At 41.0% G+C, this 22,572-nt stretch overlaps 1 protein-coding gene across 6 annotated transcripts in view; it reads left to right on the forward strand.

The window, feature by feature from the left end:
* The window catches only part of LOC308243090 (mediator of RNA polymerase II transcription subunit 18), a 102,926-nt gene that overhangs the window by 77,871 nt on the left and 2,483 nt on the right, over positions 1-22,572 (forward strand). For all 6 annotated transcript variants that reach the window (XM_080658219.1, XM_080658220.1, XM_080658222.1 and 3 more), the window contains 11 exons: positions 156-332; positions 1,370-1,450; positions 6,949-7,113; positions 8,262-8,660; positions 11,823-12,408; positions 12,813-12,997; positions 13,598-13,751; positions 15,960-16,015; positions 18,441-18,502; positions 20,688-20,825; positions 21,399-21,475. In XM_080658219.1, the coding sequence (XP_080514345.1) occupies positions 156-332; positions 1,370-1,450; positions 6,949-7,113; positions 8,262-8,660; positions 11,823-12,408; positions 12,813-12,997; positions 13,598-13,751; positions 15,960-16,015; positions 18,441-18,502; positions 20,688-20,825; positions 21,399-21,475 (2,080 nt within the window). The remainder of the gene's footprint in view (positions 1-155; positions 333-1,369; positions 1,451-6,948; positions 7,114-8,261; positions 8,661-11,822; positions 12,409-12,812; positions 12,998-13,597; positions 13,752-15,959; positions 16,016-18,440; positions 18,503-20,687; positions 20,826-21,398; positions 21,476-22,572) is intronic.

The raw sequence follows: 22,572 nt of genomic DNA on the forward strand, positions 1-22,572 counted from the left end.
GGTGTCTATGTGATGTCAAGGAGTCTGTCTCTGCATGATTGTTTATCATTGCTGTGATCCTTTCCAACTACAACAGGAAGAAAGGGGCAGGGACAGTTTCAAGATTATGCCAGAATAACGAATTGGCTATTCTCTTCCCTCTCACCATGCGACAGAAGAAGCAGGCCAGCCCACTGCCGACCCAGGCATGATCATGGACAGTGTGGAAGCAGGAGGAGACATGACGCCTCCCACCAAAAGGAAGAGCAAGTTCTCAGGCTTTGGCAAGATCTTCAAGCCCTGGAAATGGCGCAAAAAAAAAAGCAGCGATAAATTCAAAGAGACATCAGAAGGTGAGATACTAAAATTTATATACTTATATGCATAGCCCATTGACATGGGCAATAGGGTGGTGATGACCTGGGGGGAGAGGGGGAGGGACTGAGAGAAGGGGGATAAAGGGGAGAGGGAAATGGGAGACATCTGTAATACTATCAACAATAAAAAAATATATATATATGACCCCTAACCGGTTTGGCTCAGTGGATAGAGCGTCGGCCTGTGGACTCAAGGGTCCCAGGTTCGATTCCAGTCAAGGGCATGTACCTTGGTTGCGGGCACATCCCCAGTAGGGGTTGTGCAGGAGGCAGCTATCAATGTTTCTCTCTCATCGATGTTTCTAACTCCCTATCTCTCTCCTTTCCTCTCTGTAAAAAATCAATAATATATACATATACATATGTATGTATATGTATATATTATTGATTTTTTACAGAGAGGAAAGGAGAGAGATATGTATGTATGTATGTATATGTATATATATTTGTGTGTGTGTGTGTGTGAAAAAATAAAGATTTAGATATATGTTCTGTGTTAAAGAGGTCCTTATTTTGGAAGTTACCTAACTTTTTCATTCCTCTCCCAGGCTTTGATAACCCCCTATTTGAAGAAGGAATTGAATCTTTTAGAATTAAAAAACCAAGTGGTTACTCACTAAGCCTTATTTACTATAGCCTCATTCCCAAGTTGATATATTGATGGGACTAAAGTTTATCAAGTGGTAAATGGAGTTTCTAAACTATAGCAAATCTTAGATGCTTCTTTTTTCCTATTCTGGCCACTTCCTCCCAGAGAAAGTATATTCATAAATACCTTATCATTGAAAAAGATAATATTATATAAGGATAGTTCCTTTTTGGAAATACTATTTTCCTAATAACACAATATATGAAAGAAATTAAGTTTTTTAATTTAAAGGGAATTTTCCTGTCCTTTTCTTTCCAGAGACTAGAAAATTGAACCACTTTATACTTTTACCTGTGGAGTTAGAATGCTTAAAGTTAACTTTAACTGCCACATTTCTAAGTGCTATTTTCCAATTTAATGTTAGTTTTAGAGCGGAAAATATCTATGCGAAAACCAAGAGAAGAGCTGGTTAAACGAGGGGTTCTGTTGGAAGACTCTGAACAGGGTGAGTTTGCACACAAATGGTATATGCCTGTCTGTACACTTGGTTTTTGGTTCTGACTAGGTATTTGAATTTTCTTTCATTCTTTTGCCATTGATGGGGGTGGGGGATCAACTTTAAAAACAAAACAAAAACTATTCATACATCTAAAATATTTTTTTAATATCTATTAAAAAAGAAAAAAACTCTATAGGAAAGTCTGCAAAAGCATTGAATTCACTAAAGAATCTGTGAAAGCTGGATATATATAAACCTATGTGCAGGTATGTCCAGAACTCTGCATATATCCAACAAAAATTTGTATGCATGTGTATCAAGATATGTACAAATATCCTTATAGCAGCAGTATTTACTAACAATAGAGCAAAATTAGAAACAACCTAAATGCCTATAATAGTAAAATATAACATGATACATTTATAAAATAAAATACTTACACAGCAATGAAAATAAACTACACCTACATGCTATAATACCAATCTCATAAGTAATATTGAGCAATTAAGTCAGTTATGAAAAAATATGTTGTATTATTTCTGTAAATGTAAAGGAAAAATAGGCAATATTAAACTACAGATTTTGGAGGTGTGTGCTTAACTGGTTAAACTATAATTAAAAAAACGAAGAAAGGACTGTCACAGAGTTAGGAGAGTGATTGATTTGTGGGAGAAGGAAAAGAATGGTACTAGGCAGAAAAGGAAGTTTCTGGGGTCTGGAAAAATTTCTTAATGTTCATGATGATCATACAAGTCTTCTCCTCGTAGTATTTCATTGAAATTTACATTTATGTTCTATGCATTTTTCTCTATTGATGTTATACTTAATGATAAAAAATTAAATATTAATAAGATATTTTTATAGAATTTAATGACATTTTACCTATTTTTTATTTATTTAAGGAAGGCATATATTTTTGTGAGAATGAAAATATCTAATAAATGAAAGATAAAAACATACTAGTGAGAATAACAGTGTTGTTGTGTGTGTTTTTTTGGACAAAATGTCAAATAGGGGTATAAGTATAACATTATTTTATTCTAATAATTACCTCCTAATTTTTTTCATTAAAGTCCATTTTCTGGCAGGGGTAGAGGACAACTGTTCACCTTTCAGTCCATGTCTGAATTATCTGGCTGTGATCTTTACCTCTGATAGTGAGTGAAGGATCGTTGGAGCACACATCCTCTGTGCCAGCTGCAGTACTTAGTCGTTTCTTTCTTCCTTTCTTTCTTTTCTCCCTCCCTCCCTCCTTCCTTCCTTCCTTCCTTCCTTCCTTTCTTTCTTTCTTTCTTTCTTTCTTTCTTTCTTTCTTTCTTTCTTTCTTTCTTTCTCTCTCTTTCTCTCTTTCTCCCTTTCTCTCTCTTTTTTTCTCTTTCCTCTTTCTCTCTCTTCCTCTCTTTTTCCCTCTCTCTTTCTTCCTTTCTATCTTCTCTCTCTCTCTCTTCTACATTTTTTGACCAAATTTGTCTCATGCCCATATTGCTGTCCTAATCTTCTGTTTGTCTGTCATAAAGATCATGTTTTGGTATTTCAACACTCATTGCTGGTTTAATAATGTCAAGACTTTCTCCAGTGTCTGGCTTTTATCAAGCAGCTTATCAGAAGAGTTAAGACTATATAGTACAGTGGTTGCATTTTATTTATCTACATTAGAGTTACCTTTTATGAGGCAAAATCTGAAAACCAAGTTTTTAAAATATACCATAGCCTTTGGATAATAGGAGAAAGGAGCCAAACTGCTGGCATATTATACTTTTTAGGTTTTGAACTGTGTGAATGTATTGCTTAATCACACAATTTAATTAAATTGTGTATATTGAAGATTTATTATTTCAACCTTATGAAAAGTAAGCAGAGGCCCCGTTGGCATGGCTCAGTGGTTGAGCATGAACCTATAAACCAGGAGGTCATGGTTCGAATCCCAGTCGGGGTACAGGCCTGGGTTGTGGGCTCAATCCCCAGTGAGGGGCGTATGGGAGGCAGCCAATCAATGATTCTCTCTCATCATTGATGTTTCTGTCTCTCTCTCTCCCTCTCCCCTTCCTCTCTGAAATCAATAAAAATATATTTTTAAAAAAGTAAGCAGAGGAAAGAAGCTTGAAGGAAAAATACTATTAGCATTGGTTACCTCTGGATGATGAGATGAGAATAATTTTTTTCTTTCTATTTTTATGAATTTTCTACATGGTTAGTTATGAGCATATGTAGTTTTTATTTTATCATGCATCTGCTTGTTTTTACAGTAGGACACAAAATCTTCCAGGTATGGAGGTGTTTAACTAAAATTCTAACCCCTCAGTTGCAGTACCTTTGGCCCTTGTTTTTTTTATAATAGCCATTCCTCACGCCATGCCTCTCACCTTTCTTGCTCCCTCACCACAAAACCCTGTACATTACTTCTTTCTAGTTTGTTTTTTGTTAATCCTCACCCAAGGATATTTTTCCCATCGAGTTCTATTTTTTTAAATATATTTTTATTGATTTCAGAGAGGAAGGGAGAGGAGAGAGACAGAAATATAAATGATGAAAGAGAATCATTGATCAGCTGCCTCCTGCACGCTCCCTACTGGGGATCGAGCCTGCAACCCGGGCATATGCCCTTGACCGGAATTGAGCCAAGACCACTCAGTTCACAGGCTGACGCTCTATCCACTGAGCCAAACCAGCTAGGGCCCCATTGAGTTTTAGAGAGTGGAAGGGGGAAAGGGAGAAGGAGAGGGAGAGGAAAGAGAGAGAGAAAGAGAAACATCGAAACATTGATATAAGACAGACACATTGATTGGTTGCCTCCCTTGGGATCAGGAATCGAACCCAAGACCCTTCGGTGTGTGGGGCGACACTAACCGCTGATCTACACCAGCCAGGTTTTCACCTTCATTCAATCTCTTTTGCCCTCTGCTTCCTATTGGCTCTGGCTCAAAGTTGTTTTTGCCTAGGAGCTCAAAGGCCCAATTGATAAATTAGTTGCAGCCATTGGACAAGATGCCATTATGCCAATCAAAAAACTGACCTAAGCTTTATTCTGTAAGAAGAAACTCAGAGATGGGCCTCAGGGCCTGACATATATTTCCAGTTTAGGCCAAAAGCTATGTTTGAACCTTAAAGATCTTTTCATACTTGAAGATGGCTTTTGGCTTGATTATGGTTTTAATTTGACTATATTTTAAAATACTTAATAGATTTTCTGAGAGGGAAGCCATTCAGAGGCATTAAAGCCAGATACTTCTGCTCCACTCTGCTAGCATTGCAGAAACCCTAAATATAAGAAATTTTACTTCAAAGTAGGCAACCCTGATTAACTTGGGAGAGAACTGATTGCTTTTACATATATTTTACTAATATGTGCTGAGTAGAAACCAATTAGTAATGTGTCTTAACCTTTCACTATATTGCTTTCAAAAGTAGCAGTCTATGTTGGCACTGAGATGATTCATTGCTCTATATTCCCGAAAGACCTGTTTTTGTTAACGCTGGTCTGAATTAACATAAGTAGTAACTTACTACATTTGCATAATCATCGTGCTCTTGCCCCTCCCCGTTTTTAAAAAAAATAAAGTAGTTGTCAGAATCTCACCTTTAGAAGTACATTTTTATTTAGTGCTCATTTGCCTTAGTCTCTTCACTACTTTTAGCCCAAGCTCCGCCTCTTATTTAGCCTGCATGAAGAATGATACTGTCTAAATCAGCCGTGGGCAAACTACGGCCCGCGGGCCGGATCCGGCCCGTTCGGCTGTTCTATCCGGCCCTCGGAGCCGAAAGAGCGGAGGGTTCTCTTGCTCTCCCCTCCACTCCTTTACTTTGAATTTATATTAGTTCACACAAACACTGCATCCATGCTTTTGTTCCGGTCCTCCGGTCCAGTTTAAGAACCCATTGTGGCCCTCGAGTCAAAAAGTTTGCCCACCCCTGGAAATAAAGGGCACCATCTAGAGAGCATCTAGTTCCAGTTCGCACACTAGGAGCTGAGACAGAGTTTTTAGTCTCCAACCTCAGGTGTGTGTTTTTTATTGTTGTTTTGTTTTTGTTTTTAGTTTTCTCCTCCAAAGGAGTATAGAAAAACCTCAGCAGTAGCTGGGAATGTTTGTCTAATTGCTCCGTGAAGGAATCTTACCTACAATTTTCATAGTGATGAGTGGTCATCCCAAAGCCTTCAGCCTAGTGATGATTCCTGCAGTTTAGTTTGTATTTCATATTTATCTCTGATGCATCTGTCAGTTCTACCCCTTGCTCTCGACCCATAATACACACAGGCACCCTCTGCTGCTTCTCACCTATATATTCTAACAGTAGCTCATTATTTGTGTTCCTGTTCAATCACTGTGCAATCCATCCTCCTCACATCTCTGAGTTAACCTTCTAAAAGGCAGGTCAGATCAGATCTCTCTCCCACTTTAATTCATTAGCTTCCTGTTACCTACAGGATTCAGTCCGGGCTCTTTTACATGTTTGGTATCTTTCATAGCCTGGCTCTTGCTTCCCTCTCCAGTCCTATCCGTAACTTTTCCTTATATGCATCTGTTCTACTGCCAGACTTAACTAGTTGCCAGTTCCCAAAAATGTCAAATAATTTCACATCTTTATACTTGCTGTTCCTTCTTCCTAGATACATTAAAGAATCTATCTCATTATCAGTCTAGTAGGTTCCTACCCTTCCTTTAAGACCAAGTTTAGCTATCACTTTCTGTGAAGCTTTCCTAACCCCATTCCCACCCCAAGATCATTATTTCTTCTTTATTCCTACCACTTCATCCATTATAGTTCTTAATGTTTAATACTGTAATTACATGTATAATAAGTCTGTCTTATTCATGTAGCAATGCAGCTGGCACATAATAGGCAATCAAATGTCTATTTTAAAAAGGAATTACTTAATTTCCACTACTATAAGGATCCAAATAATAATAAAAATCTATACTAATAAAAGGGTAATATGCTAATTAGACCGGATAGACCGGACATCTTTCAGACAAAGCCACGGTGGCAGGGGCTGAGGCAGAGGCGGTTAGGGGTGATCAGGCTGGCAGGGAAGAGCAGTTACGGGCGATCATGCTGGCAGGGGAGAGTAGTTAGGGGTGATCAGGCAGGCAGGCAGAGGTAGTTAGGGGCAATTAGGCAGGCAGGCAGAGGCAGTTAGGGACAATCAGGCAAGCAGGGGAACAGTTAGGAGCATCAGGCAGGCAGAGTGGTTAGGGGCAATCAGGCAGGCAGGCAGGCAGGTGAGCGGTTAGGAGCCAGTGGTCCCGGATTACGATAGGGATGTCCAAGTGCAGGGATCGGGCCTAAACCGGCAGTCAGACATCCCCTGAGGGGTCCCAGATTGGAGAGCGTGCAGGCCGGTCTGAGGGACCCCCCCCCCCCGTGCACGAATTTTATGCACCGGGCCTCTAGTAATAATAATAACAACCTAGATCTAAATAATAAGCTAAAAAGGAAGAGGAGGAAATGGGATAAGATGACCATGCCAGTCTCATCAGTTTGCCCTTTCCGTTTGGACCTTGCAGATGGTGAGGATCCAGGGAAGTTGAACCATGCCATGTTAAAGAATGGCCATACCACCCCCATTGGGGATGCCAGATCTTCTAGTCCAGTCCCAGTAGAGGAAGAGCCAGAAAGAATAGCAAGTCTTGGGAAACCTGTTCCAGAAGAGGACCCAAAGAAGCAACTAGGTAAGAAACTGAATTTTTGAGTTTAAGAGCCATGGATTTAAAAAACAAAACAAAAAAGAGGCTGGCCAGTGTGTCAGTGGTTTAGTGTTGACCCATGAACCAAAAGGTCACTGGTTCAATTCCTGGTCAGTGCATATGCCCAGGTTGCAGACTTCATCCCTAGTAGAGGCAGTACATCCATGTTTCTCTTTATCTCTCCTTCTCCCTTCCTCTCTCTGTAAAAATTTAAAAAGAGCCATGTGTCAGTCATTCTCATTTACCTCAGGGATTTGCAAGAACAAGGGGAGAAATAAAACCCAGAGGGAATTCTGCTTTCTAGCAATTCCCCAACCAGTTGTAACTTTAAGTAGAATTTCCCCCCTCTCATTCTTTAATTCACAAAGTATCTATATTTGTGATTCTCAAGGATGGAAGATGTTAAATGTCAGATAACTGTAGGACATTTTTAAGGTACACGTTTTTCTTCCTCCACCCAAGGTATTCTATCGAATGTGCCTCCTCCTGGCTCTTGTATGACAAATCACTACGATAATAAGTCTCACTTACTGATTTAAAAAGTGTCATATACCTTAAGTATTTTGCAGTTGGGAAACTTGCCTGTCAATCCTTCCTATATAATAAAAAGGTAATATGTAAATTGACCATCACTCCAACACACAAGATGGCCCTCCATGTGGTCAAAGATGGCCAGCAGGGGAGGGCAGTTGGGAGGGACCAGGCCTGCAGGGTAGGACAGTTTGGGGTGACCAAGCTGGCAGGGGAGGGCATTTAGGGGTGACCAGGCCGGCAGGGGAGGGAAGTTAGGAGCAATCGGGCTGGCAGGGGAGCAGTTAGGCGTCAATCAGGCTGGCAGGGGAGTGGTTAGGGGGTGATCAGGCTGGCAGGCAGAAGCGGTTAGGGGCAATCAGGCAGGCAGGCAGGCGGATGGTTGGGAGCCAGCAGTCCTGGATTGTGAGAGGGATGTCCCAGATTGGAGAGGGTGCAGGCTGGGCTGAGGGACACCCTCCACCCCCGTGCACGAATTCCGTGCACCAGGCTTCTAGTTAATCTATAAATTAAATAATGGGTGAAATTGATTATAAATTGTTAGCTTTTTTAGTTTGTTTTGTTACTCTCTCTCCTTTTAAATCGTATCTGTTATTACACAGGCTCAACTGGAAGCCGGCCTAATTCTGAAGCAGAGTTCGTTCCTGAGAATGCACCCAGACAGCCTTTACTTCCCCCTAAAAGACCATTGTCCTCTTCTCATGAAGCAAATGAAGGGCAAGCAAAGGATGCCACTTTCTCTGGCAGCACAGCAAGGTCCATGTCCTCCACCTCTACCACCACCCCCACCACAGCATCTGCTGCCACTGCTGCCGCCACAAACCTACCAAAAACTGTTATTAATGCCTCTGTGCCCCCTACCCCAGCACCCAGGACTCTTCCTGCTGCTCCTGTCAGCACTAACACTACTGCTACCCCGAGCCTCCCTCATACGGTCTCTGCCAAGCAGCCCCCTGTCCCTCCCCCTAAACCAGCTCACAGAAATAGCAACCCTGTCATTGGTAAGTAAGTCCTTAAGTTGCCATTTTGGGTTGGGTTGGGTTTTAGATGGTTATTTTATAGGATACTTATCCAATATTGACTTGGTCTTTGAGAGAGTTTCCATATCTTGTCCGTTTGAATGCACTCTATAAAAAAGTATTGAAAATGAGGCAGGTGACTATGAGTGGAAACAGGCTTCTGAAGTCAGAAACCACTAAAATTAGGTTCAGGTGTGGGGGATTCATATCTATTTTCCTAAAACTGTTTCTGAAATACTATCTATAGTTGGGGTACTGGGCATGTGAAGATCACAACAGGTTTGACCAGCACAAAGAAAAGATTTATTTTAACCTACTTTAAACTGCCAGTGCATTCCTTCAGCATAAGCCCAGTAGATGAATAGATGATTGTATAGATGCTTGTGGTTCAGAATCTGGCATAATGTCTTCAAGGGGAACTGGAAAAGAAATTATTTAAATTGTTCTGATAAAATCATGTTTTATCTTGAAAGTTAAAAATGCTACTTTTAGTAAAATTAGTGGTGGAAGAGAGAAAGGGAGGATAATTGGTTTCAGTAAATTTTTTATATTTACCTGAAGTCCTTTTTAGGTCTATTTTCTTTATATAAATGCATACTTTCTTAGAGGAATTTTCAATAAAGGGAGGAGAGCCAAAACCGGTTTGGCTCAGTGGATAGAGCGTCGGCCTGCGGACTGAAGGGTCCCGGGTTCGATTCCGGTCAAGGGCATGTACCTTGGTTTCGGGCACATCCCCAGTGGGAAGTGTGCAGGAGGCAGCTGATCAATGTTTCTCTCTCATCGATGTTTCTAGCTCTCTATCCCTCTCCCTTCCTCTCTGTAAAATATCAATAAAATATATTTAAAAAATAAAAAATAAAGGGAGGAGAGAAAGGAAGATAGTTTTTCAGGAAAAATGATACTAGGCTTAGTACTGCTTAAAGTTTTTGTTAACGATTGGAGGAATAAAAAGTATGCTTGTTGGCCTGCTGGAGTGTCTCGTCGTACTGTGCACAGAAAGATTGCAGGTTCGATTCCCGGTCAGGGCACATACCTGGAATGTAGGTTCGATCTCTGGTTGGGACACATGCAGAAGGTAGCCGATCAGTGTTTCTCCCTCCCTTCCTCCCTCTCTTCCTCTCTCTCTCTCTCCCTCTCCCTCCCTCCCTCCCTCCTTTCCTCCCTCTTACCCTCCCTTCTTCTCTCCAAGCATGTCCTCAGGTGAGGATTTAAAAAATATATATGCTTGTTAAATGGCTAATAACCATCAAGTTGTGTGGGGTGACTAGAACCTTGAAAAACAGGCTTAGAATTTATTGTATGACAAGTTGGAGTAGCTTGATAAAAACAGGATGAAGGTTATTATTATTATCATGTTATCACCACCTTAGATTGACTTATCTCTGAGGAACTTGAGAAGCTTTCATATACCTATTTTCAAAATCTCCTTGTGAAGTAGGAAATTGATTTTATCTATTATATAATAAGGGCAAGCAGAACAAGAAGAAATTGTGACTCATTCAAGGTTGCAGTTAGTGAAAGATAGAAATCAAACATAGGTTTTTCAGCTCTTGAGTACAGACCTGTTCTATACACTTGTGTTCGCAAATGGTTGTCTAAGACAGGTGTTCTCATCACAGTCGCCTGGAGGGGTTGTTAAAATGCAGATTGCTAGGCCCTGCACTTAAAGTTTCTGGTTCAGTAAGTCTGGAATAGGGCCTGAGAATTTGCATTTCTATGAAGTTCCCAGGTGATGCTGATTCTGCATATACAGGGACCAGAACCACTGCTCTAAACCAGTAGTATACTCTTTTTCAGGGTAAGCAACTGCTGTTTTTAGAGAGGCAGCAATAGCCCAGTCTACCCAAAAGTATCTCTTTCATTGATCCTAAGATTTACATTTTTTAATCCTTTTTTTAAAATACATTTTTATTGATTTCAGAGAGGAAGGGAGAGGGAAAGATAGAAACATCAAAGATTCGAGAGAATCTTTGACAGGCTGCCTCCTGCACGCCCCCTACTGGGGATCGAGCTCACAACCCGGGCATGTGCCCTTGACTGGAATCAAACCCGGGACCCTTCAGTCCATAGGCCGATGCTCTATCCACTGAGCCAAACCGGCCAGGGCTTATTCCTTTTTTTATTTTTATTTTTGTTAATCCTCACCTGAGGATACTTTTTCCATTGATTTATTTTTTAAGAGGGAATGGAAGGGAGGGAGAGAGACAGAGAGAAACATCAATTGGTTGCCTCCCGCACGCACCTTAATCAGGGCCCAGGATGGAGCCTGCAACCGAGGTACGTCCCCTTGACTAAAATTGAACCCATGACCCTTCAGTCTGAGGGCTGACGCTCTGACCACTGAGCCAAACTGGCTAGGGCTGAATCCTTTTTTTAATGTGTATGCGCTGTTTTTCTAGAAAGTCCTTTTAAAAATATACTTATGATGAGCCCAGCCGAGGTAGCTCAGTGGTTGAGTATTGATTCGATCATGGTTTGATTCCTGATCAGGCACATGCCCAGGTTGTAGGCTCGATCCCTGGTGGGGGCTGTGCGGGAGGCAGCTGGTCAGTGATTCTCATCATTGATATTTCTATCTCTCCCTCTCCCTTTTTTTCTGAAATCAATAAAAATACATTACATATATATATGTGTGTGTGTGTGTGTGTATACACACACACACACACACACACTTATGATAAATGACATTAAAACATCAGATTACCACCCTGGCCTATGTGGCTCAGTTGTTTGGAGCATCATTTCATACACCAAGTGGCGGTGGGTTCAATTTCCAGTTAGGACACATACCCAGGTTGCAGGTTTGATCACAAGTTGATATCTCCCTCTCTCTCTTTTTCTCTCTCTCTCTAGAATCCATTTCTTTTTTTAAAAGCTGCTAAGTTTTCTTTTAAAACATTTCTTTATTTTTGTTAAAACTTTCTTATCAGAGTATTAGGATAGAGGTATACATTTATTAGGTCTCATAGATATTGAAGGGTAATTTTGTTTTAGAATGAGGTATCTAGGGAATGGCAAAGCCATGAAATGTAATTTTTTGCCTGAAAGGTTAAGACAGCTCAGCTCTAATTCTGTGCCCTGGGCTGGCCCTTCAAAGCATTGTAAAGCCATCTTAGAGTGAGATGTTGCTCTTTCTTTTTCCAGCAATAAACAGTGGAACATTGTTATCTAAACCATCCCCACCCTTACCACCAAAGAGAGGCATTCCATCAACCTTGGTACCCACCTCGGAGTCTGCCGCCGCCACCACCACCACGAAAGCACCAAGTGATCAAAGAGAGAAGAGCACATGCTCTGTGGGCTCCGAACAGCTGCTGCTTATCCCACCTCCCTCTCCATCCCCACCGCTGCCTACTCACATACCTCCAGAACCCCCACGGTCCCCTCCATTCCCTGCTAAGACTTTTCAAGTTGTGCCAGAAATTGAGTTTGCACCTTCTTTAGATCTACCCCAGGAGGTTCCCCAGCAGGAAGTCCAGAAGAAGGAAGTACCCAAGAGGATGTTGGACCACAGCTTTGGGGAGCCCCATGTACCCTCTAGGCTACCCCCACTCCCATTGCATATCCGAATCCAACAGGCCCTGACCAGCCCACTTCCCATCTCTTCTTCCTTGGAGGGCTCTCACAGAGCTCATTCGTTGCTCTTCGAGAACAGTGACAACTTTTCTGAGGACAGCAATACTCTGGGTCGTACCAGGTCACTTCCCATCACTATTGAAATGCTGAAAGTGTGAGTGCCTTAAAAGCTTGCCTCTTGTTTCCTCTCCTTTGCTTTCCTTTTCTAGTTAGCCCTTCTTGGAAAAAAATTACTTATAAAAAGAAAATGTGAATAAATTTAAAGTAAAAAGAATACTCAACAAATAAGACGTTCTAGAATTTGAACTTTGTTTACCCTGCTGATTACTATAACATGGTTTCCATAGCAGACAATTTCATGACGATACAAAAATTATCAACTTTTACACTTTAAAATTGAAACCCCTGTGTTTTTTGATACATGGTGCTTAAGAGCATGGATTTTGGCGTAAGCTAGCTCTGGGTTCAAATCCCAGCTCTACCTCTTACTTACTAGCTTGTAGTAGTGTATGTTCCTTAACCTTTCTGAAAGGTTATGTAATTATGTTCATTTTTTAGTCCAGACGATGAAGAAGAGGAGCAAACCCACCCATCTGCATTCAGTGAAGACATGCCTCCTATCTCAGTCACTCCTAAACTACCACAGAGTCTGCAGGAGGAAGAGGAAGAGAAGGAGAGCGACTCAGACTCAGAAGGTCCCATTCAGTACCGAGACGAAGAGGATGAAGATGAAAGCCAGAACAGTAAGAAAAGGAGGGAAAAGCAAAAGAGAAAATTATTTTATAGATAAAGCTACTGGCTGGTCTTAGCAAGTGAAAAATGAATGGAAACAGGCACTTTCTCCCATCGAGTCATCTGACTGCCTGATGTTGGCTTATGAAGAACTCTTGTCTCTGATATTGCCATTGTTATAACAAGCCAGTGAGCGGGAGCCAAGTAGATTGCGTCATTCAGTTTTTCATCTGTTTTTAATAATGGAATCCTGAAAGTGAGAGAACAGCCTTAAGATAGGAATTTTATGAGGTGTGTTAGTATGAATACTTTTTGTTGTAATTCAGAGGGCTGTCCCATGCTTAGATTCTCTCCTACAGCAATTTTTACTAAGGATGAAAGTATAGAGGACTGGTAGAAGAGAAGATATCTTTAGCCCATCTGAGGCCATCTGGCTGAGATTTTTAGATGTTTTCTTAGCTTTACCCCCACCTCTGTGTTAGCTGGATGATTGGAGGCCATGTAGGAAGCTGGGAGATAGGATATTATTTGTTCAGACTCTTGCCTAAAGCTCAAGCAGGTGAGGTTGAGCCTTAAGCTTCAACATTATTTTTTTTTTTTCTTGTGCAAAGGTGCTCTGGCCAACAAAGTGAAGAGGAAAGACACACTGGCAATGAAGTTGAATCACAGACCCAGTGAACCAGAGTTGAACTTGAATTCTTGGCCTCGCAAAAGCAAAGAGGAGTGGAATGAAATACGGCACCAGATTGGGAACACACTGATCCGGTAGGCCCGTTAGTTAGAATACATTGATTTGATTAGGACAGTATGTATGTTGGAGACATATTTTGTGGTGAAGCATTCATTTATCATTTAGTTGCTTTTTTAAAAAAAAATTTAGAAATAGTATAATATTTTTAAAATACCTATTGTGGCCTGGCCAGCATGGCTGGATTTGGGCTCAGTCCCCAGTGTGGGGTGTGCAGGAGGCAGCTGATCGATGATTCTCTCTCATCATTGATGTTTTTATCTCTCTCTCTCCTCCTTTCCTCTCTCTGAAATCAATAAAAATATATTCTAAAAAAAAACAACAAACCTATTGTGCCCAGTTGAATATTCTCTAAGAACTTGGAAATTAAACCATAAGATACGTTTTGTTGTTGTTTTAAGTTTTAGAGAATTCAGGTGGTTCCCAGAATAGCGAGACTCCTCTGTCATTTATCCAGTTGTTCAAGCATGAGATGCCAGCCCAATTAAAGAGCACACCCACATTTTTTATTACACCTATTATACATGTTCCATGTAACTGCCTCCTTTCAAAGTGTTAGTATACATATTTTTTCATTATGTTACTATATTTTTCAAGTGAGCTGGAACCCAAAGCACAGAGAAACTGAATGCAGGCCAATTACCTGCACATATAATACACATCAGAGTCCAGGTGTTTTCCCAACTCAGATGTATCTCTTGACAGAATGAGGAAAAGGAGATGGAACTGGTGACACATTACTTAAAAGTAATTAAGAATGTTAATTAACTAAAATATATTCTCCTCTCCTATCTTAAACACCTGGTTGTGCTGTTGGCCAGGATGGCACTCTCAATGCAAAACTGTGGCCCTCTGTCAGCAAGAGACCATCAAAATTAGGAATTAGTTTAAAATGGGAATCTTTGCCCAGCTGCATGGCTCAGTAGTTGAGTGTTGACCTAGGAACCAGGAGGTCATGGTTCAATTCCCGGTCAGGGTATAGGCCTGGGTTGCATGCTTTATCCCCAATATGCAGGAGGCAGCCAATCAGTGATTCTCTCTCATCATTGATATTTCTGTCTCTCTCTTCCTCTCCCTTCCTCTCTGCAATCAATAAAAACAAATAAATAAATTAAATTTTTTTAAAAAACTTTAAAAATAGTTATTACCATGTGGTTCAAATACTGTCTGCGCACATCATGGCAACCGGTTTTTCGGTGGTTCTGCCATTTGGTCTATTTGCATATTAGGGTTTTATATATAGGTGATAAGAAATGAGTAATTTTCTGATTCCAAAAATGACACATCATTGGTAACAGAACTGTGGATGATGAGAAACTTCATCAAATATTTGATAGAGAGGACCTTATTTTAAAATCTCAGTCCTTATCCTGGTTTCCTGAATCAAAATTTTTGTTAATATGCCTGGAGGATCTGTGTTGCTAACAGACTTGCTGAAGAAGCAAATCTGTTTGGGAGCCACCAGTCCAGTCCAAACATTCATTTTACAGATGAGTACATTCAGAGTCTGACTGAGCTTTTTTGTAGTGTTAGGGCTTGTTGATGTCCGAGCTAGAACTAGAATTCTGGCCTCCTGTTTATACATACAACTAGAGGCCCACTGCACAAATTTGTGCACCAGTGGGGTTCCTCGGCCTAGCCTGCGGGATCGAGCCAAAACCGGCTCTCCAACATCCCCTGAGGGGTCCTGGATTGCGAGAGGGCGCAGGCCAGGCTGAGGGACCCCCACAGGTGCATGATTGGGGCTGGGGAGAGATGCGGGAGGTTGGCCAGCCGGGGAGGGACTGCAGCAGGGCTCAAGTGGTCTGGCCCATCTCGCTCAGTCCTCATCTACCAGACCCCAGCAGCAAGCTAACCTGCTGGTTGGAGCGTCTGCCCCCTGGTGGTCAGTGCATGTCATAGCGAGCAGTTGAGTGACCTTAGCATATCATTAGCATATTATGCTTTGATTGGTTGAACAGCTGACTTGTTGACCGGACATTTACCATATTAGGTTTTTATTATATAGGATTCTTTTTTATGTTGTAACATCTGTATGAACACTTTCAATGTGAAACTTGTTTCATAAACAGTGAATCAGATAAACAAATGAAATATCAAAACAGTTTGAGATTTTATTGATTTCTTGTCAGTGTAGGGACTAATATAAAACTAAGACCAAAACAGGTCTTTATAAACAGGATTGAGAAGTTTAACATAGTTAATATTTTTATTTCTCTTTTTAGACGACTGAGTCAAAGACCAACACCAGAAGAACTTGAACAACGAAATATATTACAGCGTGAGTCCACTTATAAAAATAAAGTTGTACAGATTTTCTTTCTATATTTCTCACTTTAATATATATAACAGAGAAGAGAAGCATTTTCTGCAAGGGCCAAGGAGAGAGTGTTCCAGCCAAGGAAGGACTTTTCATAGCTTTTCCCCTGAAGGAACAGAGTTCCCCAAACTTTCTTTACAAGATAAATTATAGTATTGTTTAGTGTACTGGGATGCTACAAAAAATATTCATGTTCTCACAGGATCTTGAGCCTGCCTTGGGCCTTTGGGAGGATTTCAGTGTGTGTTAGACGCTGCCCAACGTTTCCCTTTCTTTAAGGAAGCAAAAGAGCCCTGGCCGGTTTGGCTCAGTGGATAGAGCGTCGGCCTGCAGACTGAGGGGTCCCAGGTTCGATTCCAGTCAAGGGCACATGCCCGGGTTGTGAGCTCGATCCCCAGTAGGGGGTGTGCAGGAGGCAGCCGACCAATGATTCTCTCTCATCATTGATGTTTCTATCTATCCCTCTCCCTTCCTCTCTGAAATCAATAAAGAAATATATTTTTTTAAAAAAAGGAAGCAAAAGAGTGGCTGTGCAGTTGGAGGGGCCCTCCTGTTCCTAGTGGAATCTAAGGACTGGGACCCAAAGCAACTCCCAAGTGCAGCAGATTTGCTGCCTTTTTCATCTCTTAAGACTTTCATATCTCTAAAGTCACAAAATAGGACCATGTATTTATTCCTCCCCCTCCGTACAGAATTAACTTCCTGAAATAGCATTCTAATCTAGGTCAGATTTATTTTTCCATATTATAGGGTGAAATTTGGACCTAAAAAGAGGATTAGGCTTCATAGGGTTACTTGTGGGCATGCTCAGTTTGACCTTGTTCTTTCATAGCTATTTAGATATATGCAACTTAATCACTTAGTAAATTTTTTTTTAAATATATATTTTATTGATTTTCTTACAGAGAGGAAGGGAGAGGGATAGAGAGTTAGAAACATCGATGAGAGAGAAACATCGATCAGCGGCCTCCTGCACACCTCCTACTGGGGATGTGCCCGCAACCAAGGTACATGCCCTTGATCGGAATCGAACCCGGGACCCTTCAGTCCGCAGGCCAATGCTCTATCCACTGAGCCAAACCGGCTAGGGCAACTTAGTAAATTTTTAAGTGTGGAAGTCTAGCCCTAACTGGTTTGGCTCAGTGGATAGAGCGTCAGCCTGTGGATGGAAGGGTCCCAGGTTCGATTCTGGTCAAGGGCATGTACCTTGGTTGCGGGCACATCCCCAGTGCGGAGTGTGCAGGAGGCCGCTGATCGATGTTTCTTTCTCATCGATGTTTCTAACTCTCTATCCCTCTCCCTTCCACTCTGTAAAAAATCAATAAAATAAAATTTTTAAAAAGTGTGGCAGTCTTTACAAACCTATCACACAAAACTTAGTGTGATCTCCTTTCTAAGTGGTTACCTTTGAGCAAGAATCTGAAAAGGGGTTTTTGTTGTTTTTTAAGATTTTTTTTTTAAAGATTTTTTATCAATGTTTAGAGAGAGAGGAAAGGAGAGGGCTAGGGGGAAGAGAGAGAGAAACATCACTGTGAGAGCGAAACATTGATGGCCGCCTATCAGGGATCGAGCTCACAACCCTGGCATGTGCCCTGACCAGGACTCGAACAGGCAACCTTTCATTGGCTCAACCAAAAGAGCCACACTGACCAGGGCTGCAAAGATTTTTTTAAAGGACACAGAGTAAATATTTTCAGTTTTGCAGGCCAAAATAAAAGGAAGCTATTATTTAGGTACTTACCAAACCATTCAAATGTAATCATTTAAAAATGAGAAAACTGTGGGGTGAGGCGGGGGACAATGGGAAGATATGTACACATGTAATACCTTAATCAATAAAAAAATAAAAAAATGGAAAAAAAATAAAAATGAGAAAACCAACTTGGCCAGTGTGGCTCCGTGGTTGAGCGTCGACCCATGCACCAAGAGGTCACTGGTTCGATTCTCACGGCACATGCCTGGGTTGCGGGCTCAATCCCCGGTGCAGGGTGTGCAGGAGGCAGCTGATGGATGTTTCTCTCTCTCTATCTACCTCTCTCTCTAAAAACGAGTAAAAACATATTTAACAAGAGGTAGAAGTTAACCTTAAAATAAAATAAAGCACAGTGGGGGAAAAAGATATTTTTAAAAATATGTAAAAATCAGTCTCAGCTCATGGGCAGTAAAAATATAGCCTACATTCCGGACTCGGTACCATAGTTTGCTACCCTTGCTCTTGAGTATTAGACCACCAGTTGACTAGCCATCTTGATTAGCCATCCCCAAAATTCAACTTTTATTCTGACTTGGAGTCTGTAAGAAATGCCTGCACGGTAATTAGTGAAAAGCTTGATATGCAGGTTGCCATTGTGAAGTAACATTTTTTGTTTCTGACTGTCACCTGTAGCCAAAAATGAAGCTGATCGTCAGGCAGAAAAGCGGGAGATTAAACGTCGGCTCACTAGAAAGGTACATTGCCCAGTGTTCAGTTTCTGTCTGTCTCCTGAGTGCATGTCTTATCTTTGAATGACCTTACTGATTGGAAAGAAATCACTTGATTTGAATTGCCATAGGTTGCTATGAAAATAGAACACATGATACAAATACAGAAAATAATACAGTATTATCAAGAGCTTTTTTTTTTTCACTTTTACGATTTAAAGAAAGCCTGGCATAAGAAGGTGCTCAGTAAATGCATAAAATTTTACCTTTTATTTGATAGACCTAGGATTTTGATGTAGGCTCTAAAACCTGTTGAAGTATAGAGATGGTAACGGGAGTGTGAAACATTCAATTCTGTAAGGCAAACTGGTTATTTTCTAATCTGGGAAAGAATGAACTGATCCTTATTAATATCTGAAAAGCATGAAAAACCAACTAGGATTTTTTTCCTTGTCCCAGATCAGTTAGGGTAGAATCTTTTCTGTACCAGACGTGTGTTAGCTCTAAAGCTCTAGTATCAATACCTATTTCCTTTTCTTCTCACCATAATCGTTTGTAATTGGCTTCTGTAGATTCTGATTTGGTCTGAGTGCTCTAGATATTTCTTAAACATAATAATCCACAAGAGAATGAGGGGATCTAGACATTTTCTTCCTCATTTCTCCCCTCCCCCAGAATCAGAGGAAGTATCTTCACTAGAATAAGCATAGCTAGAGGCCACAGCTGGACTCGCTGCCTTCAGGTTGTGCAGGTTACCTAATGGTGCAATTTTAAATCATAATGTATTGCAGAATCTGCTGTCCTGGACATTGTTCATGTTGAAAATAAATTCACCCTTGCCCTAACCGGTTTGGCTCAGTGGATAGAGCATCGGCCTGCGGACTGAAGGGTCCCAGGTTCGATTCCATTCAAGGGCATGTACTTTGGTTTCAGGCACATCCCCAGTAGGGGGCGTGCAGGAGGCAGCTGATTGATGTTTCTCTCTCATCAATGTTTCTGACTCTCCCTCTCCCTTCCTCTCTGTAAAAAAATCAATAAAATATATTTTTAAAAAAATAATAAAAAGAAAATAAATTCATCCTTAATATTACCCACTAGATCAGGGGTGGGCAAACTTTTTGATTCGAGGCCACAATGGGTTCTTAAACTGGACCGGAGGGCCGGAACAAAAGCATGGATGGAGTGTTTGTGTGAACTAATATAAATTCAAAGTAAAGGAGCGGAGGGGAGAGCAAGAGAACCGGATAGAACAGCCGGATCCGGCCCGCGGGCGGTAGTTTGCCCACGGCTGCCTAGATATTATTTTCATATTAAATGTATTCACTTTCTAATTATTATATGTGAGTTTATAGCCCTAATCCTTTTGCTTCTCAAATCTGGCCCATGGACCAACACCATTGGCATTACCCAGGACCTTGTAAGAGATGCAGAATCTAAGGCCCTACCAGACTAGCTTATTCAGAATCTACATTTTAACCAGACCCCCAAGTGTTTTGTATGCATGTTAAAGTCTGAGAAGCACTGGTAATACTTTACACTTGTTTATAGCAATGGTTTTTAAACTTAGCTGTGCATTCAGGAGCTTTAAAAAAAAAAACACCTCTCCCCGGCCAGCATGGCTCAATGGTTGAGCATTGACCTATGAACCAAAAGGTCACAGTTCCATTCCCAGTCGGGGCATGCCCAGATTACCGGCTCACCCCCAGGAGGCAGCTGATCAGTGATTTTCTATCTCTCCCTCTCCGAATCAATAAAAATATATTTTTTTAAAAAACCTCTCGTCCTATCCTGTTTGGCTCAGTGTATAGAGCATCGGCCCACGGACTGAAGGGTCCCAGGTTCAGTTCCAGTCAAGGGCATATACCTAAGTTGCAGGTCGATCCCTGCCCTGGAAAGGGCTCATTTGGGAGGCAACCTATCAATGTGTCTCTCTCACATAAATGTTTCTCTCAATCGATGTTTCATACCTTCCCGTTCACTCTCTAAAAATCAATGAAAAATATCCTCAGGTGAGGATTTAAAAACAACAATAAAAAACAATACAATCAATACCCAGAATCTCTAGGGATGGACCCAGGCATCAGTAGTGTTTGAAGGTCCCTATGTGACTCCAATGTACAGCGAAGGGTGAACCACTGGATTAGAGGTGATTTAATGCATGATTGATGCCTGATTCTTGGCATAGTCAACTAACAGGCTCCATTTCTTTCAGCTAAGTCAAAGGCCAACTGTGGCCGAACTCCTTGCCAGGAAGATTCTGAGGTTTAATGAATATGTGGAGGTAACAGATGCTCAAGATTATGACCGGCGAGCTGACAAACCTTGGACCAAACTGACCCCTGCCGACAAGGTCTGTCTCTCTCTCTCTATGCAAAACACTAATGGAAAGGAAAACATAAACAAAATTTCTATTTTTAATAATGATGTTAAATTTGTAATTGAAGATACAAAATACAAAACTTGATATTAATGATGCCACCACCAACAACAACAAAACTGGAAGAAAGTCCCTGTTACATCCCAGTACAGAAATCTGGAAGGAAAAAAGACATATTTTTAATGGTGATTATGTTGGTTGGAGAGAGTCTGGGTATCATATGTTAGTAATTACCGTATTTCACTTTTTAAACAGGAAAAGCATTTTTACATGCATGGAAACTATAAAAGCTGTAATATCTCTTTAAAACTCTCCAAGTGTTTTGGTTTCACTGGAGATTTTAAGTTTATTATGAGCTGGTTGGTGTCAGGGAAGGCAATGGGTACTGGCTCAGTGTTTCACCCTATGTGTTGCCCTGGCTTCTTTCTTCCCTCTGGGTTGCCTGCTGTGGGTTACAGTGACTCACAAAGTTAAGTACAATAGAGACCAGATGGCAAATCCCACTGCTATACTGAATGCTGAAACATTTCCACTTTTACTCCACAGGCTGCCATAAGAAAAGAATTAAATGAATTTAAAAGCTCAGAGATGGAGGTTCATGAAGAGAGCAAACATTTTACACGGTAAGAGCCAAAAGACCCAAATACTGTGAGCTAACCGTTTCTATAAAAACAAACACACCACCAGAGTTGTTCATATAGGAAAGACTCTAATGACATCGTTTAAAAGAAGGATACTCACCCAGCTGGTGTGATTCAGTAGTTGAGTGTCGACCCATAACCAGGAGGTCATGGTTCAATTCCTGGTCAGGGCACATGCTGCTTTTCGGGCTCAATCCCCAATAGGGGGCTTGCAGGAGGCAGCCAATCAGTGATTCTCTCTCATCATTGACGTCTCTGTCTCTCTCTCCCTCTCCCTTTCTCTCTGAAATCAATAATAACGTGTGTTGTTTTTTTTAAAGAAGAAAGTACTATAGTAGACAACAGTAAAGAAAAGAGTCATAAAGAAGGTGACATTTAGGCTGGATCTTGGAGTATGTAAAATAATTTATTTGGACAAGAGGGAAGAAAGGAACATTGTAAGCAGAAGGACCAGCTTTAGCAAGGCTATGGGAGGTAGAAAAGTACAAGATGTTTCTGGTTAACAGGAAGTGTAGTTGGAACAGAGGATGCATGGGGACAGTGTGGTGAAGTTGAGACCAGCAAGATGAGGTACTTTGAAGAACTTTGACTGTTAGGCTGGGATATCGGAAACATAGGCGTTCTGTTTATTTCAGAATCAGCTCTGGTGGAACTGGGGAAGGTGAAATGGGAGGGTAGAGAGACTAGCAGCAGGAAAGCAGTTAGGAAGTAACTGGAATAGCCATAGTGAGCATACTAGTGCTCAAAGCAGGGAAGTGATGGTGAGAATGCAAGGGAGAGAGATCTGAAAGACACTTGGCAATCTGTTGATTCCAGGTATGAATCAAAGGAAGTAGTCAAAATGACTCAGACTTCTAATTTGTGATTTCTGAGGTCTCTAATATCAATAAGGAGTACAGTTGAACAGTTTAGGACATTTCTTCAGTAAAATATTTATTGAGCAGCTACTACATGATAGATACAGTGCTATGCACTCGGGACATAGCAGGAAACAAGATCAAGTCCTTGCTCTTAACAAGCTTCTAAAAGAGAAAGGCAGGCAATAAACAAACTGGGAAATAAATTATCTATGTTGCATT

This window comes from Plecotus auritus (assembly GCF_963455305.1).
Source record: "Plecotus auritus genome assembly, chromosome: 2".
In the NCBI taxonomy this organism is placed as follows: domain Eukaryota; kingdom Metazoa; phylum Chordata; class Mammalia; order Chiroptera; family Vespertilionidae; genus Plecotus; species Plecotus auritus.